The sequence below is a fragment of the Sturnus vulgaris genome, chromosome 1 (genome assembly GCF_052056855.1).
Source record: "Sturnus vulgaris isolate bStuVul1 chromosome 1, bStuVul1.hap1, whole genome shotgun sequence".
NCBI lineage: Eukaryota > Metazoa > Chordata > Aves > Passeriformes > Sturnidae > Sturnus > Sturnus vulgaris.
Window position 1 is genome coordinate 156,143,935 of NC_142243.1, and position 15,318 is coordinate 156,159,252.

Consider the following 15,318-nt stretch of genomic DNA (forward strand, 5'->3'; position numbering starts at 1 on the left):
ATACCCGATCAATACCGGATCAATACGGGATCAATACCGGATCAATACCCGATCAATCCCGGATCAATGCCGCCATTGATCGTGTCCCCATCACCCCCTGGAGCCGTGTCCGGCCCCGTGGCCGGAGCCGTGGCCGGAGTGTGGCCGTTCTGTGGCCGAGCCGTGTCCATCACTGTGGCCGCAGGTCCGGGCTGTGTCCAGCGCCAGGTCCGTGCCAAGGTCACTGGTCAGTGGTCACTGGTCAGTGTGGTCAGTGGTCAGTGGTCACTGGTCACTGGTCCGGGTCACTGGTCAGTGGTCACTGGTCAGTGGTCACTGGTCACTGGTCCGGGGTCACTGGTCAGTGGTCACTGGTCACTGGTCACTGGTCCGGGGTCACTGGTCACTGGTCACTGGTCACTGGTCACTGGTCCGGGGTCACTGGTCAGTGGTCACTGGTCAGTGGTCAGTGGTCACTGGTCCGGGGTCAGCCGGCCCCAGGCGCAGCCCCAAGGCCACGGGCAGGTGGTCAGTCAGAGTGGCGAGCTGGGTGATGACCGAGTACCGAGTGACCTCCTGTGGGGACAGAGGGGCCACCAGCGGTCACCAGGGGCCACCAGGGGCCACCAGGGGTCACCAGGGGTCACCAGGGGCCACCAGGGGTCACTGGGGGTCCCGTGGTCACTCACCGGGGGGGTCCCGTGGTCACTCACCGTGCTCAGCTCGGGGTCCCTCCTCACCAGCACCGTGTCCACTCTCCGGCCCTGCCACGGCCGCGGGGCCAGCGGGTCCAGAGCCCCGCAGGACAGGATGGGACCGGCCAGGAACTGCTGGCGACCAGCGGGCTCCGACAGAGTCCTGAGGGGACACGGACAGAGTGACACGGGGACAGGGGGACAGGGACAGTGACAGAGTGACACGGGGACAGTGACACGGGGACAGGGGGACACAGGGACAGTGTGACATAGGGACAGAGGGACAGAGTGACAGTGACACAGGGACAGGGACACAGGGACAGGGACACGGGAACAGGGATACGGACAGGGACACACGGACAGAGTGACACTGACAGTGACACACGGACAGGGGGACACACGGACACACGGACACGGTGGCAGAGGGGACACGGCGACACAGACATGGATGACCGTCCCCTCCCACCCTGTGCCCCCCCAATGTCCCCAATGTCCCCAATGTCCCCAGTGTCCCCAATGTCCCCAATGTCCCCCCAGTGTCCCGCAGTGTCCCCCAGTGTCCCCCCCAGTGTCCCCATTGTCCCCCAATGTCCCCAGTCCCCCATTGTCCCCCATTGTCCCCAGTGTCCCCAGTGTCCCCAGTGTCCCCAGTGTCCCCAGTGTCCCCAGTGTCCCCATTGTCACCTCTCCATCTTCTCAGGGGTGGACACGGGCTCCTCGTAGATCTTGAGGCAGTCGAGCAGCGTCCCTGGGGACAGAGGGGACAAAAAGGGACAGGAGGGGACAGGGACGTCAGTGAGACCCTGGACACGGGAGGGGACAGAGGGGACAGGAGGGGACAAAAAGGGACAGGGAGGGGACAAAAAGGGACAGGGACATCAGTGGGACCCTGGACATGGGGAGAGGACATTGATGTCCCCAGGGAGGTGACATTGATGTCCCCAGGGGGTGGCACTGCTGTCCCCAGGGGGGTGGCACTGCTGTCCCCAGGGGGTGGCACTGCTGTCCCCAGGGGGTGGCACTGCTGTCCCCAGGGGGGTGGCACTGATGTCCCCAGGGGGTGGCACTGATGTCCCCAGGGGGGTGGCACTGCTGTCCCCAGGGGGTGGCACTGATGTCCCCAGGGGGTGGCACTGCTGTCCCCAAGGGGTGACATTGATGTCCCCAGGGGGTGGCACCGATGTCCCCAGGGAGGTGACACTGCTGTCCCCAGGGGGTGGCACCGATGTCCCCAGGGGTGGCACTGATGTCCCCAGGGGGTGGCACTGCTGTCCCCACCGATGGCCCAGGGCTGGTCCTGGCCCGCCTGGAGCCGCGCGGGGTCCCAGAATTCCTGGAACAGGGGGTGCTGCTGGTTCTGGGCGTCACCTGCGGGGACACCGCGCTGCTGTCACCTCCCCCCGTGTCCCCAATGTCCCCCTGTGTCCCCCCGTGTCCCCAAATGTCCCCCTGTGTCCCCCCCAGTGTCCCCCCAGTGTCCCCCCAGTGTCCCCCCAGTGTCCCCCCTGTGTCCCCCCAGTGTCCCCCCCAGTGTCCCCCAGTGTCCCCCCAGTGTCCCCCCAGTGTCCCCCCAGTGTCCCCCTGTGTCCCCCCAGTGTCCCCCCAGTGTCCCCCCAGTGTCCCCCAGTGTCCCCCCAGTGTCCCCCCAGTGTCCCCCTGTGTCCCCCCAGTGTCCTCCCAGTGTCCCCCAGTGTCCCCCCAGTGTCCCCCCAGTGTCCCCCTGTGTCCCCCCAGTGTCCCCCCAGTGTCCCCCCAGTGTCCCCCTGTGTCCCCCCAGTGTCCCCCCAGTGTCCCCCTGTGTCCCCCCAGTGTCCCCCAGTGTCCCCCACCCGGGTCCTCTGTCCCCTGCCTGTGTCCCCACTGTGTCCCCTCTGTCCCTTCCATGTCCCCTCTGTCCCTCCGTGTCCCCACGTGTCCCTTCCCCTGTCCTTTCCTGTCCCACACCTCTGTCCCCCCGTGTCTCCCCTGTCCCCCTGTCCCCCCGTGTCCCAATCTGTCCCCCCCGCGTCCCCCCCATGTCCCTCTCTGTCCCCTGTCCCCCCGTCCCCGTGTCCCCCCTGTCCCCGCGGTGTCCCCCCCGTGTCCCCCCCGTGTCCCCCCGGTGTCCCCCCGTGTCCCCCCCGTGTCGCTGTCGCTGTCCCCACCCCTGGAGCAGTTGTCGAAGTTCAGGTCCCCACAGAGGACATCGAAGGCCACCAGGTCCCCGGGGCGCTGCTGGGCCCGGCGGAACTGACGGAGCCAGAGGAGCACGAGGGACAGCTGGGAGTGACGGATGGCGGCATCGGCTGGGACAGGGGACAGGGGACACGGGACATGGGACATGGGACATGGGGACAGGGGACATGGGGACATGTGACAGGGGACAGGGGACAGCTGGGAGTGACGGATGGCGGCATCGGCTGGGACAGGGACAGGGGACACGGGACATGGGGACATGGGACACGGGACATGGGACATGGGGACATGTGACAGGGGACACGGGACATGGGACATGGGGACATGTGACAGGGGACAGGGGACAGCTGGGAGTGACGGATGGCGGCATCGGCTGGGACAGGGACAGGGGACACGGGACATGGGGACATGGGACACGGGACATGGGACATGGGGACATGTGACAGGGGACACGGGACATGGGACATGGGGACATGTGACAGGGGACAGGGGACAGCTGGGAGTGACGGATGGCGGCATCGGCTGGGACAGGGACACAGGACATGGGACATGTGACAGGGGACAGGGACAGACACAGGGACAGCTGGGAGTGACGGATGGCGGCATCGGCTGGGACACGGACAGGGGACACGGGACATGGGACATGGGGACAGACACAGGGACATGTGACAAGGGACATGTGACATGTGACATGGGGACAGGGACAGCTGGGAGTGACGGATGGCGGCATCGGCTGGGACAGGGACATGGGACATGGGACATGGGACATGGGACAGGGGACAGGGGACATGGGACAGGGGACAGGGGACATGGGACAGGGGACAGGGGACAGGGGACAGGGGACAGGGACAGGGGACAGGGGACAGCTGGGAGTGACGGATGGCGGCATCGGCTGGGACAGGGGACAGGGGACACGGGACACGGGACATGGGACATGGGGACATGTGACATGGGGACAGGGACATGGGGACATGGGACAGACACAGACAGGGACAGGGGACATGGGGACATGGGACATGGGACATGGGACATGGGGACAGGGACAGACACAGGGACAGCTGGGAGTCCCAGATGGCGGCATCGGCTGGGACGGGGACATGGGGACAGGGGACACGGGACATGTGACACGGGACATGTGACATGTGACACGGGACACGGGACATGGGGACACATGCAGGGGCACAGGGGACAAGGACACCTGGACACAGCCGGACCCAGAGACCCAACACCCCCAGTGCCCTCCCAGTGTCTCCCAGTTCCCCCCAGTGCCCCCACTGCTACCCCAGTGCCCCTCCAGTGCCCCCTCAGTGTCCCCCAGTGCCCCTCCAGTGCCCCCCCCAGTGTCCCTCAGTGTCCCCCCAGTGCCCCCCACTTCCACCCCAGTTCCCCCAGTGCCCCCCCAAGTTTCCCCAGTTCCATCCCAGTGCCCCCAGTGCCCCCCCAGTGTCTTCCCAGTCCCCCCCAGTCCCCCCTCACCTGCGGGCGCCTGCAGGTGGGTACATCCCAGGTACCCCACGACTCGCTGGCCCCGCCCCGTCCCCAACAGCACCTGGAGGGGGGAGGGGAGGGGGGAGGGGGAGGGGACACGCCCCCAGTGTCACCTCAGCTCTTCCTCGTCCCCTCCCCCCATCCCCCACCCCCACCCGGCCGTGTCCTCACCTGGGCCACCAACAGCCCCTTGTTGGCCAGCGCGTCCTCGCGGGCGCCGTTGGGGAAGGGATGGAAGCGAGCGGCCACCAGCGGGTAGCGACTGGCCAGGACCAGGCCACTGCCCAGCACCCTGAGGTGGCCACACCGGATCCCGCCCGGCCCCACCCCCCACAGCACGTGAGGGAAGCGGCGGCCGAGGCTCCGGCGCAGCGCGGCGGCCGCGGCGCCGTCGAACACTTCCTGCAGGCACAGGAAGTCGGCGTCGGGAGGGACGCGGGTGGTCAGCACCGGGGGCATGGGGTCCGGCAGGGAGATCGGCCGCTCCGGCCTGGGGTCGGCCATGGGGGGTGGACAAGGTGCCAGGGTTGGGTTGGCCATTGGCGCCGAGTCAACGGTTGGCCAAGGGTTGGTCATTGGCATTGGGTTGGCCATTTGAGTTGGGTTGGCCATTGGAGTTGGGTTGGCCATTGGAGTTGGGTTGGCCATTGGAGTTGGGTTGGTCATTGGCACCGAGTCACTGGTTGGCCAAGGGTTGGCCATTGGAGTTGGGTTGGCCATTGGAGTTGGGTTGGTCATTGGCACCGAGTCACTGGTTGGCCAAGGGTTGGTCATTGGCATTGGGTTGGCCATTGGTGTTGGGTTGGCCATTGGAGTTGGGTTGGCCATTGGTGCCGAGTCAACAGTTGGCCAAGGGTTGGTCATCACTGTTGGGTTGGCCATTGGAGTTGGGTTGGCCATTGGCACCGAGTCACTGGTTGGCCAAGGGTTGGTCATCACCGTTGGGTTGGCCATTGGAGTTGGGTTGGCCATTGGAGTTGGGTTGGTCATCGGCACCGAGTCACTTGTTGGCCAAGGGTTGGCCATCACCGTTGGGTTGGCCATTGGAGTTGGGTTGGTCATTGGCACCGAGTCAATGGTTGGCCAAGGGTTGGTCATTGGAGTTGGGTTGGCCATTGGAGTTGGGTTGGTCATTGGAGTTGGGTTGGTCATCGGCACTGAGTCACTTGTTGGCCAAGGGTTGGCCATCACCGTTGGGTTGGTCATTGGAGTTGGGTTGGCCATTGGCACCGAGTCAATGGTTGGCCAAGGGTTGGTCATCACCGTTGGGTTGGTCATTGACACTGAGTCACTTGTTGGCCAAGGGTTGGTCACCAGTGTTGGGTTGGCCATGGGCGTTGGGTTGGTCATTGGCAACTCCAGCGACGGCACTGAGTCAATGGTTGGCCAAGAGTTGGCCATTGCTGTTGGGTTGGCCATCGACATTGGGTTGGCCATTGGCACCGAGTCAACAGTTGGCCAAGAGTTGGCCATCACAGTCGGGTTGGCCATCACTGTTGGGTTGTCCATTGGTGTTGGGTTGGCCATTGGCACTGAGTCAACAGTTGGCCAAGAGTTGGCCATCACGGTCGGGTTGGCCATTGGCAACTCCAGCATCGGCACCGAGTCGACGGTTGGCCAAGAGTTGGCCATCACTGTTGGGTTGGCGATCACTGTTGGGTTGTCCATTGGTGTTGGGCTGGCCATTGGCGTTGGGTTGGCCATTGGCATTAGGTTGGCCATCACTGTTGGGTTGGCCATCGCTGTTGGGTTGCCCATCGCTGTTGGGTTGGCCATCACTGTTGGGTTGCCCATTGCTGTTGGGTTGGCCATCGCTGTTGGGTTGGCCATCGCTGTTGGGTTGGCCATCGCTGTTGGGTTGCCCATCGGTGTTGGGTTGCCCATTGCTGTTGGGTTGGCCATCGCTGTTGTGTCGCCCATCCCCATTGGCTCTCCCGTCGCCATCTTGGCCCGCTCCATCCTGTTGGCCACCGTCCCCATCTCCGCGCCGGCCGCCGCCACATTCGCGTCCTCGGTGCCGCCGTAACCCCTCCCCCGGCCGCGCCTCCACTCCAACAACCCCCGGCGATTTCCGGAACCTTCCTCGTCCTCTCCTGGCCCCAGCAGCCGCCCCACGGCCTCCGCTCGCCGCCGGCTGTTGCCCAGGTTGCTGAACCGTGCCAGCCCGCTGGGCAGCAGGCACAGGTTGGCGCTCACGAAGGTGAAACCCCCTGGGGCCCCTCCGCGGCTCCCACGGCTCCGGCGCGGCCACCGAGGCCGAGCTCTGCCGGACCAGGGGCCGGCGCTTGGCCTGCACCGGTAGCCACAGCAGCAGCCCCAAGATGGCGGGGGGCAGGGAGAGCAGCAGCAGCGCCAGGAGCAGCGGGGCCAGCAGAGCCCGGGCCGCGATGGCCACGCAGGGCCCGGCTCGGTGCCCTGCCACCCCCCCCCGCTGGGCCGTGGTTGGCCACAGGGCCAGCAGCCGGTCCAGGCCCACGTAGGCCGGGCTCAGGAGCCACTCGGCCACCGTGGCCACCGCGGCCAGGGCTGGGCTGGGGAACGGAGAGTCCGGCAGGGTGGAGGGAGGTGGCCACGGCATGGGGGAGGGGCGGGGGAAACCTGCGGGGAGAGAGGGGGGGGGGGGGTGAGTGGGGGAGGGGAGGGTTGGGGTCGTGCTGGGAGCCCTCCCCCACCCTCGGTGTGTCCTGGTCACTCTGAGACCCCTCCCCCACCCTTGGTGACACTGAGACCCCTCCCCCACACTGGTCACTCTAAGACCCCTCCCCCACCCTTGGTGACACTGAGACCCCTCCCCCACCCTTGGTGACACTGAGACCCCTCCCCCACTCTGGTCACTCTGAGACCCCTCCCCCACCCTTGGTGACACTGAGACCCCTCCCCCACACTGGTCACTCTAAGACCCCTCCCCCACCCTTGGTGACACTGAGACCCCTCCCCCACTCTGGTCACTCTGAGACCCCTCCCCCACCCTTGGTGACACTGAGACCCCTCCCCCACACTGGTCACTCTAAGACCCCTCCCCCACCCTGGTCACACTGAGGCCCCTCCCCCACACTGGTCACTCTAAGACCCCTCCCCCACCCCTGGTCACTGTGAGACCCCTCCCCCACACTGGTCACTCTAAGACCCCTCCCCCACCCCTGGTCACTGTGAGACCCCTCCCCCCACACTGGTCACTCTGAGACCCCTCCCCCACACTGGTCACTCTGAGACCCCTCCCCCACCCCTGGTCACTGTGAGACCCCTCCCCCACCCTGGTCACACTGAGGCCCCTCCCCCACCCTCGGTGTGTCCTGGTCACTCTCAGACCCCTCCCCCACCTCTGGTCACTCTGAGACCCCTCCCCCACCCTTGGTGACACTGAGACCCCTCCCCCACTCTGGTCTCTATGAGACCCCTCCCCCACCTCTGGTCACTCTGAGACCCCCTCCCCCACCCCTGGTCACTCTCAGACCCCTCCCCCACCCCTGGTCACTCTCAGACCCCTCCCCCACCTCTGGTCACTCTGAGACCCCTTCCCCACCCTTGGTGACACTGAGACCCCTCCCCCACTCTGGTCTCTATGAGACCCCTCCCCCACCCCTGGTCACTCTCAGACCCCTCCCCCACCCCTGGTCACACTGAGGCCCCTCCCCCACCTCTGGTCATACTGGGACCCCTCCCCCACACTCGGTGTGTCCTGGTCACTCTCAGACCCCTCCCCCACCTCTGGTCACTATGAGAGCCCTCCCCCACCCCGGTCACACCGGGACCCCTCCCCCACCCCGTTCCCCCCCCCTCCCCCTCCCCCACCTCGGCCACCGTGGGAATTTCCTGTGGCCGGCCGCTGCCCCTCCCCCACATCCCAGCTGCCACCCTGGGAATGTCCCCAACATCCGGTCCCCTCCCCCCCCCCCCCGTCCGGTGGCCACCGTGGCCTCGCCAGTGGCCACCTGAGCCCCCAGCCCCTCCCCCACCTCACAGCCACCCCCTCACCTGTCCCCAGGTGCTCGGGGGGGGGGGGGTCAGGGGTCACCGGGACCCCTCAGAGGACGAGACCGGACAGGTGAGACCCGGCCCTGAGCCCGGCCAGGTAAATCCTGGCCCCTCCCCCTGTCCAGGTGAGTCCCAGCCCCTCCCCTGTCCAGGTGAGTCCCAGTCTCTCATCCTGTCCAGGTAAATCTCAGGTAAACACCTGAGCCCGGCCAGGTGAGTCTCTGCCCCTCCCCCTGTCCAGGTGAGTCCCGGCCCCTCCCCCTGTCCAGGTGAGTCCCAGCCCCTGAGCCAGGCCAGGTAAATCCAGGTGGATGAACGAACCCGGCCAGGTGAGTCCAGGTCTCTGATCCTGTCCAGGTAAATCCAGGCCCCTCCCCCTGTCCAGGTGAGTCCCAGTCTCTGATCCTGTCCAGGTAAATCCCAGGTAAACACCTGAGCCCGGCCAGGTGAGTCCCGGCCCCTCCAGGTAAACGTGTCCAGGTAAATCTGATCCTGTCCAGGTGAGTCCAGGTCCCTGAGCCCGGCCAGGTGAGGCCACTCCCCTTTGCAGGTGAATCCCAGCCCCTGATCCCGTCCAGGTAAATCTCAGGTAAACACCTGAGCCCGGCCAGGTGAGTCCCGGCCCCTCCCCCTGTCCAGGTGAGTCCTCCCAGGCCAGACTGGCCCGACAGGTTCCGGGCAGCTCTGAGCCCCGAGGCCACGGAAGGGCCGGACATTGCACCAGGTGACACCTCACCTGGGCAGGTAAAACATCACCTGGGCAGGAAACAGCTCACCTGGACAGGAAACAGCTCACCTGGACAGGAAACAGCTCACCTGGGCAGGTAAAACATCACCTGGGTCAGTGACACCTCACCTGGGCAGGTAAAACCTCACCTGGGCAGGTAAAACCTCACCTGGGTCAGTGACACCTCACCTGGACAGGTAAAATATCACCTGGGCAGGTAAAACCTCACCTGGACAGGTAACCCAAGTGCTCCCAGTATCCCCAGTGCCACCTCCCAGTTCGCCCAAGTTCCCTTTGTCCCCATTCCCGCCCCACCCCCCCGTCCCCCCCTGTCCCCCCCTGTCCCCTCCTGTCCCCTCCTGTCCCCCCCTGTCCCCCCCTGTCCCCCCCTGTCCCCTCATTGTCCCCTCATTGTCCCCCCCTGTCCCCCCCTGTCCCCCCCGTCCCCCCCCGTCCCCTCCTGTCCCCTCCTGTCCCCCCTGTCCCCCCCTGTCCCCTCCTGTCCCCCCCTGTTCCCCCCTGTCCCCTCCTGTCCCCTCATTGTCCCCTCCTGTCCCCCCCCTGTCCCCTCCTGTCCCCTCCCTGTCCCCTCCTGTCCCCCCCTGTCCCCCCCTGTCCCCCCCTGTCCCCCCCTGTCCCCTCCTGTCCCCCCCCTGTCCCCCCCTGTCCCCCCCTGTCCCCCCCTGTCCCCCCTGTCCCCCCCTGTCCCCCCCTGTCCCCTCCTGTCCCCCCATTGTCCCCCCCTGTCCCCCCCTGTCCCCCCCCGTCCCCCCCTGTCCCCCCCTGTCCCCTCCTGTCCCCTCCTGTCCCCCTCTGTCCCCCCCTGTCCCCCCCTGTCCCCTCCTGCCCCCCCCTGTCCCCCCCTGTCCCCTCATTGTCCCCCCCTGTCCCCTTCTGTCCCCCCCTGTCCCCTCATTGTCCCCCCCTGTCCCCTCCTGTCCCCTCATTGTCCCCTCCTGTCCCCTCCCTGTCCCCCCCGTCCCCCCCGTCCCCTCTGTCCCCTCTGTCCCCTCCAGCTCTCAGCCGTCCCCCCGGGGCCGGAGGTGACCCAGAGGTGACATCGAGGTGACATCGAGGTGACATCGAGGTGACATTGAGGTGACATCGAGGTGACATTGAGGTGACATTGAGGTGACATCGAGGTGACATCGAGGTGACATTGAGGTGACATTGAGGTGACACCCCCCGGCCACCCCCCAGGGACCTCGCGGTGACCTCGGTGTCGCAACGGCGCCTCCAGAAACAGAAAGGGAAAGTGAAAGGAAAAGCCCCGAGACCGCTCCCAGTTCAACTGGGACCCTCCCAGTACAGCCCTGACCCCTCCCAGTACAGCCCTGACCCCTCCCAGTTCAACTGGGACCCTCCCAGTACAGCCCTGAGCCCTCCCAGTACAGCCCTGAGCCCTCCCAGTTCAACTGGGACCCTCCCAGTACAGCCCTGAGCCCTCCCAGTACAGCCCTGAGCCCTCCCAGTTCAACTGGGACCCTCCCAGTTCAGCCCTGAGCCCTCCCAGTACAGCCCTGACCCCTCCCAGTTTAACTGGGACCCTCCCAGTACAGCCCTGACCCCTCCCAGTTCAACTGGGACCCTCCCAGTACAGCCCTGAGCCCTCCCAGTTCAACTGGGACCCTCCCAGTACAGCCCTGAGCCCTCCCAGTTCAACTGGGACCCTCCCAGTACAGCCCTGACCCCTCCCAGTTCAGCCCTGACCCCTCCCAGTTCAACTGGGACCCTCCCAGTACAGCCCTGAGCCCTCCCAGTACAGCCCTGAGCTCTCCCAGTACAGCCATGACCCCTCCCAGTTCAACTGGGACCCTCCCAGTTCATCTGAGACCCCTCCCAGTTCAACTGGGACCCTCCCAGTACAGCCCTGAGCCCTCCCAGTTCAACTGGGACCCCTCCCAGTTCAGCCCTGAGCCCTCCCAGTACAGCCCTGAGCCCTCCCAGTTCAACTGAGACCCCTCCCAGTTTACTGGGACCCCTCCCAGTTCATCTGAGACCCCTCCCAGTTCAACTGGGACCCTCCCAGTTCAGATGTGACCCCTCCCAGTATGGCCAGGTGCTGTCCCAGGTGCTGTCCCAGGTGCGTTGCCCCCTGTCCACCCACCAAAGCCAATGAACGCTAATGAAGGTCAGCATCGGCATCGGCATTGACGTCATCATCATCATCACCATCGTCATTGACGTCATCATCATCGTCATCATCACCATCGTCATCGTCATTGTCATCGCTGTCATCATCATTGCCATTGTCATTGACGTCATCATCATCGTCATCATCGTCATCGTTGTCATTGACGTCATCATCCCCATCCCCATCCCCCCCTCGCGGTTGCCATGGTGACGCTGCTCGAAGCCGAGCCCGGGGGGACCCGAGGGGTCCCATTGGGCCCCAAACGAGTCCCCACCCCCCATGTCCCCACCCCCCATGTCCCCACCCCGCAATGTCCCCATCCCCCAATGTCCCCACCCCCAATGTCCCCATCCCCCAATGTCCCCCCAATGTCCCCCAATGTCCCCACCCCCAATGTCCCCACCCCCAATGTCCCCACCCCCCAATGTCCCCATCCCCCAATGTCCCCCCAATGTCCCCCAATGTCCCCACCCCCCCATGTCCCCAATGTCCCCCACCCCCCAATGTCCCCCAATGTCCCCACCCCCAATGTCCCCACCCCCAATGTCCCCACCCCCAATGTCCCCACCCCCCAATGTCCCCACCCCCCATGTCCCCCCAATGTCCCCCAATGTCCCCCCCTCCAACCCCTCCCCCACCTTCTCCACCCTTCCGTGTCCCCCCTCCCCCCCATCCCTCCGTGTCCCCAAAATGTCCCCAAAAAGTCTCAGAATGTCCCACGGTCCCCTCTCTACCTGGGGGTCTCAGGTGTGGGGGGAGGGGGGTCCCAGGTGTCCATGGTGGTCTCAGGTGTCCAGGAATGTCCCAGGGAGGTCCCCAGGGGGATCTCAGGTGTGCATGGGGGGGGGTCCCAGGGGGGTCTCCAGGGGGTCCCAGGTGTCCATGGTGGTCTCAGGTGTCCAGGTGTGTCCCGGGGGGGGTCTCAGGTGTCCATGGGGGAGGCCTCAGGTGTGTTCAGGGGGGTCCCAGGTGTTTTTGGGGGGGGTCTCAGGTGTCCAGGAATATCCCAGGGGGGTCCCAGGGAGGTCCCAGGGGGTCCCAGGTGTCCGGGAGAGGGTTCCCAGGTGTCCATAGGGGGTCCATGGGGGTCCCAGGTGTGTCCCAGGGGGGTCCCAGGTGTCCATGGGGGGGGTCCAGGAGGGTCCCAGGTGTGTCCCAGGGGGGTCCCAGGTGATTTGAGCGGTCCCAGGTGTCCGAGGGGGGGGGTCCCAGGTGCTTTGGGGTGTCCCAGGTGGGTCCCAGGTGGGTCCATGGTGGTCTCAGGTGTCCGGGGGGGTGTCCCAGGTGCTTTGGGGGTCCCAGGTGTGTCCAGGGGGGTCCCAGGTGTGTCCAGGGGGCTCCCAGCCCCCCCTGTATCCCCATAGGGCGGGGGGGGGGGGAGGGGTCTCTCTTTGTGCCCTCCCTTCCCCCTCCCCCCGCAGGAATTTGTCACCTGGCCAGGTCACTTTGTCCCCGCGGCCGTGACAAAGTGGAGCCGTGTCCGGGACAGCGGCCAGGCCCCCCCGGCCCCCCCGGCCCCACAGCGGCCCCACAGCGGCCCCACAGCGGCCCCACGGCCCCCCCCCGAGGGGCGAGATAAGGGCGGCCATGTCCCGATATAGCCGCGACACGGACGGGCTGTCACCACCCCCCGGTGTGGGGACACTGGCCAGGGACCCCCCGGCCCCGCCCCAGAGAATCCCCTGCCCCACAGAATCCTAAAAATCCGGGACCCCCGGCCCCCGCCCCAGAGAATCCCCTGCCCCATAGAATCCTAAAAATACGGGACCCCCCTGACCCATAGAATCCCCTGCCCCATAGAATCCCAAAAATACGGGACCCCCGGCCCCGCCCCATAGAATCCCCTGCCCCATAGAAATCCAAAAATATGGGACCCCCGGCCCCGCCCCAGAGAAACCCCTGCCCCATAGAAATACAAAAATCCGGGACCCCCCTGCCCCATAGAATCCCAAAAATCCGGGACCCCCGGCCCCGCCCCAGAGAAACCCCTGCCCCATAGAATCCCAAAAATCCGGGACCCCCCGGCCCCATAGAATCCCCTGCCCCATAGAATCCCAAAAATCCGGGACCCCCGGCCCCGCCCCAGAGAATCCCCTGCCCCACAGAATCCCAAAAATACGGGACCCCCGGCCCCATAGAAACCCCTGCCCCATGGAATCCCAAAAATACGGGACCCCCGGCCCCGCCCCAGAGAAACCCCTGCCCCATAGAAATACAAAAATCCGGGACCCCCAGGCCCTGCCCCATAGAATCCCAAAAATCCGGGACCCCCCGGCCCCATAGAAACCCCTGCCCCATAGAATCCTAAAAATACGGGACCCCCCTGCCCCATGGAATCCCCGAAATATGGGACCCCCCGGCCCCGCCCCATAGAAACCTCCGCCCCATAGAATCCCAAAAATACGGGACCCCCTGGCTCTGCCCCATAGAATCCCGTGCCCCATAGAACCCCCTGCCCCATAGAAACCCCGAAATACGGGACCCCCCTGCCCTGCCCTATAGAAACCCAAAAATATGGGACCCCCCGGCCCCGCCCCATAGAAACCCCCGCCCCATAGAATCCCAAAAATATGGGACCCCCCTGCCCTGCCCTATAGAATCCCCTTAATACAGGACCCCCCTGCCCCATAGAAACGCAAAAATCCGGGACCCCCCTGCCCTGCCCCATAGAATCCCGTGCCCCATAGAAACGCCGAAATACAGGACTCCCCCGGCCCCAATCCATAGAATCCAAAAAATCCGGGACCCCCCCGGTCCCTGCCCCCCCCCATAGAATCCCAAAAATACGGGACCCCCCCCATCCGTGCCCCATAGAATCCCTGAAATATGGAATCCCCCTGCCCCATAGAATCCCCTAAGTACGGGACACTCCTGCCGCATAAAATCCCCTAAAAGGGACCCCCCTGCCCCATAGAAACCCAAAAAATACGGGACCCCCCTGGCCCATAGAATCCCCGAAATACGAGACCCCTCTGTCCCTGCCCCATAGAATCGCCTGCCCCATTGAATCCCCTAAATCCGGGACCCCCCTGCCCCATAGACCCTCCCCCAATGGGACCCCCTGTCTCTGCCCCATAGAATCCCCCAAATGAGACCCCAATGTCCCTGCCCCATAGAGAGCCCCAAATGGGACCCCAGATCACCCCACAAGTCCCGCTATGGGGTGAACATGGGGGGCTCAGACCCCTCGGCCCCATAGAGACGCCAGGGGGGGGGAAGGGTGGGGGCGGCCCCTCCCCCACCTTTATCAGCCCCCTCCCCCCCCCAGCTCCTCCCCCCGCCCCCATCCCCCCACACCGCCCTATAAAAGTTGTGGGGCCGCGGGGCTGCCGCAGGTGCTGCTGTGGGGCACAGACGGAAGGTGGGGGCGTGTGGGGCGGGATGGGGGGGGTCTATGGGGCACGGGGGTCTATGGGGTGAGGGTCTATGGGATGTGTGGGGTCTATGGGGTGTGTGGGGATCTATGGGGTGCACAGGGGGATCTATGGGGCACAGGAGGTCTATGGGGTGCACGGGAGATCTATGGGGCACACAGGGGGTCTCTATGGGGCACGGGGTGGGTTGTGGGTCACATAGGGGGTCTCTATGGGGTGCACAGGGGATCTATGGGGCACAGGAGGTCTATGGGGTGTACGGGGCTCTGTGGGGCGCAGGGTGGGTTATGGGTCACACCGGCAGCCTGTGGGGTGCGTGGGGAAGGTGTGGGGTCTATGGGGGGGTTCTGTGGGTCCCATAGGGTCTGTGGGGGTGCACGTGAAGGCTGTGGGGTCTATGGGGTCACAGGGGTTTTGTGGGGTCTACGGGGCACACCTGTGGGGCACAAGGATCTATGGGGTCTATGGGGTTTATAGGGTCTATGGGGCACAGGGATGTGTTGGGTTTGTGGGATCTGTGGGGCACAGGGATCTATGGGGCACAGGGCTCTGTGGGGTCTATGGGGCACAGGGCTGTGTGGGGCACAGGGCTCTGTGGGATCTATGGGGCACAGGGATCTATGGGGCACAGGGCTCTATGGGGTCTATGGGGTTTATAGGATCTATGGGGCACAGGGCTGTGTGGGGCACAGGGCTCTGTGGGGTCTATGGGGCACAGGGATCTATGGGGCACAGGGCTCTGTGGGATCTATGGGGTTTATGGGATCTATG

At 65.4% G+C, this 15,318-nt stretch overlaps 1 protein-coding gene across 1 annotated transcript; it reads right to left on the reverse strand.

The window, feature by feature from the left end:
- Positions 1-379: 379 nt before the first annotated feature.
- LOC148225636 (uncharacterized) lies at positions 380-9,234 on the reverse strand. Its single transcript, XM_088180713.1, is given in 9 exon segments — positions 380-555; positions 693-837; positions 1,359-1,422; positions 1,953-2,042; positions 2,819-2,959; positions 4,326-4,398; positions 4,509-6,551; positions 6,553-6,935; positions 8,634-9,234. Coding segments are annotated over 8 exon segments (3,036 nt in total). The 5' UTR covers positions 6,916-6,935; positions 8,634-9,234; the 3' UTR covers positions 380-438.
- Positions 9,235-15,318: the final 6,084 nt, after the last annotated feature.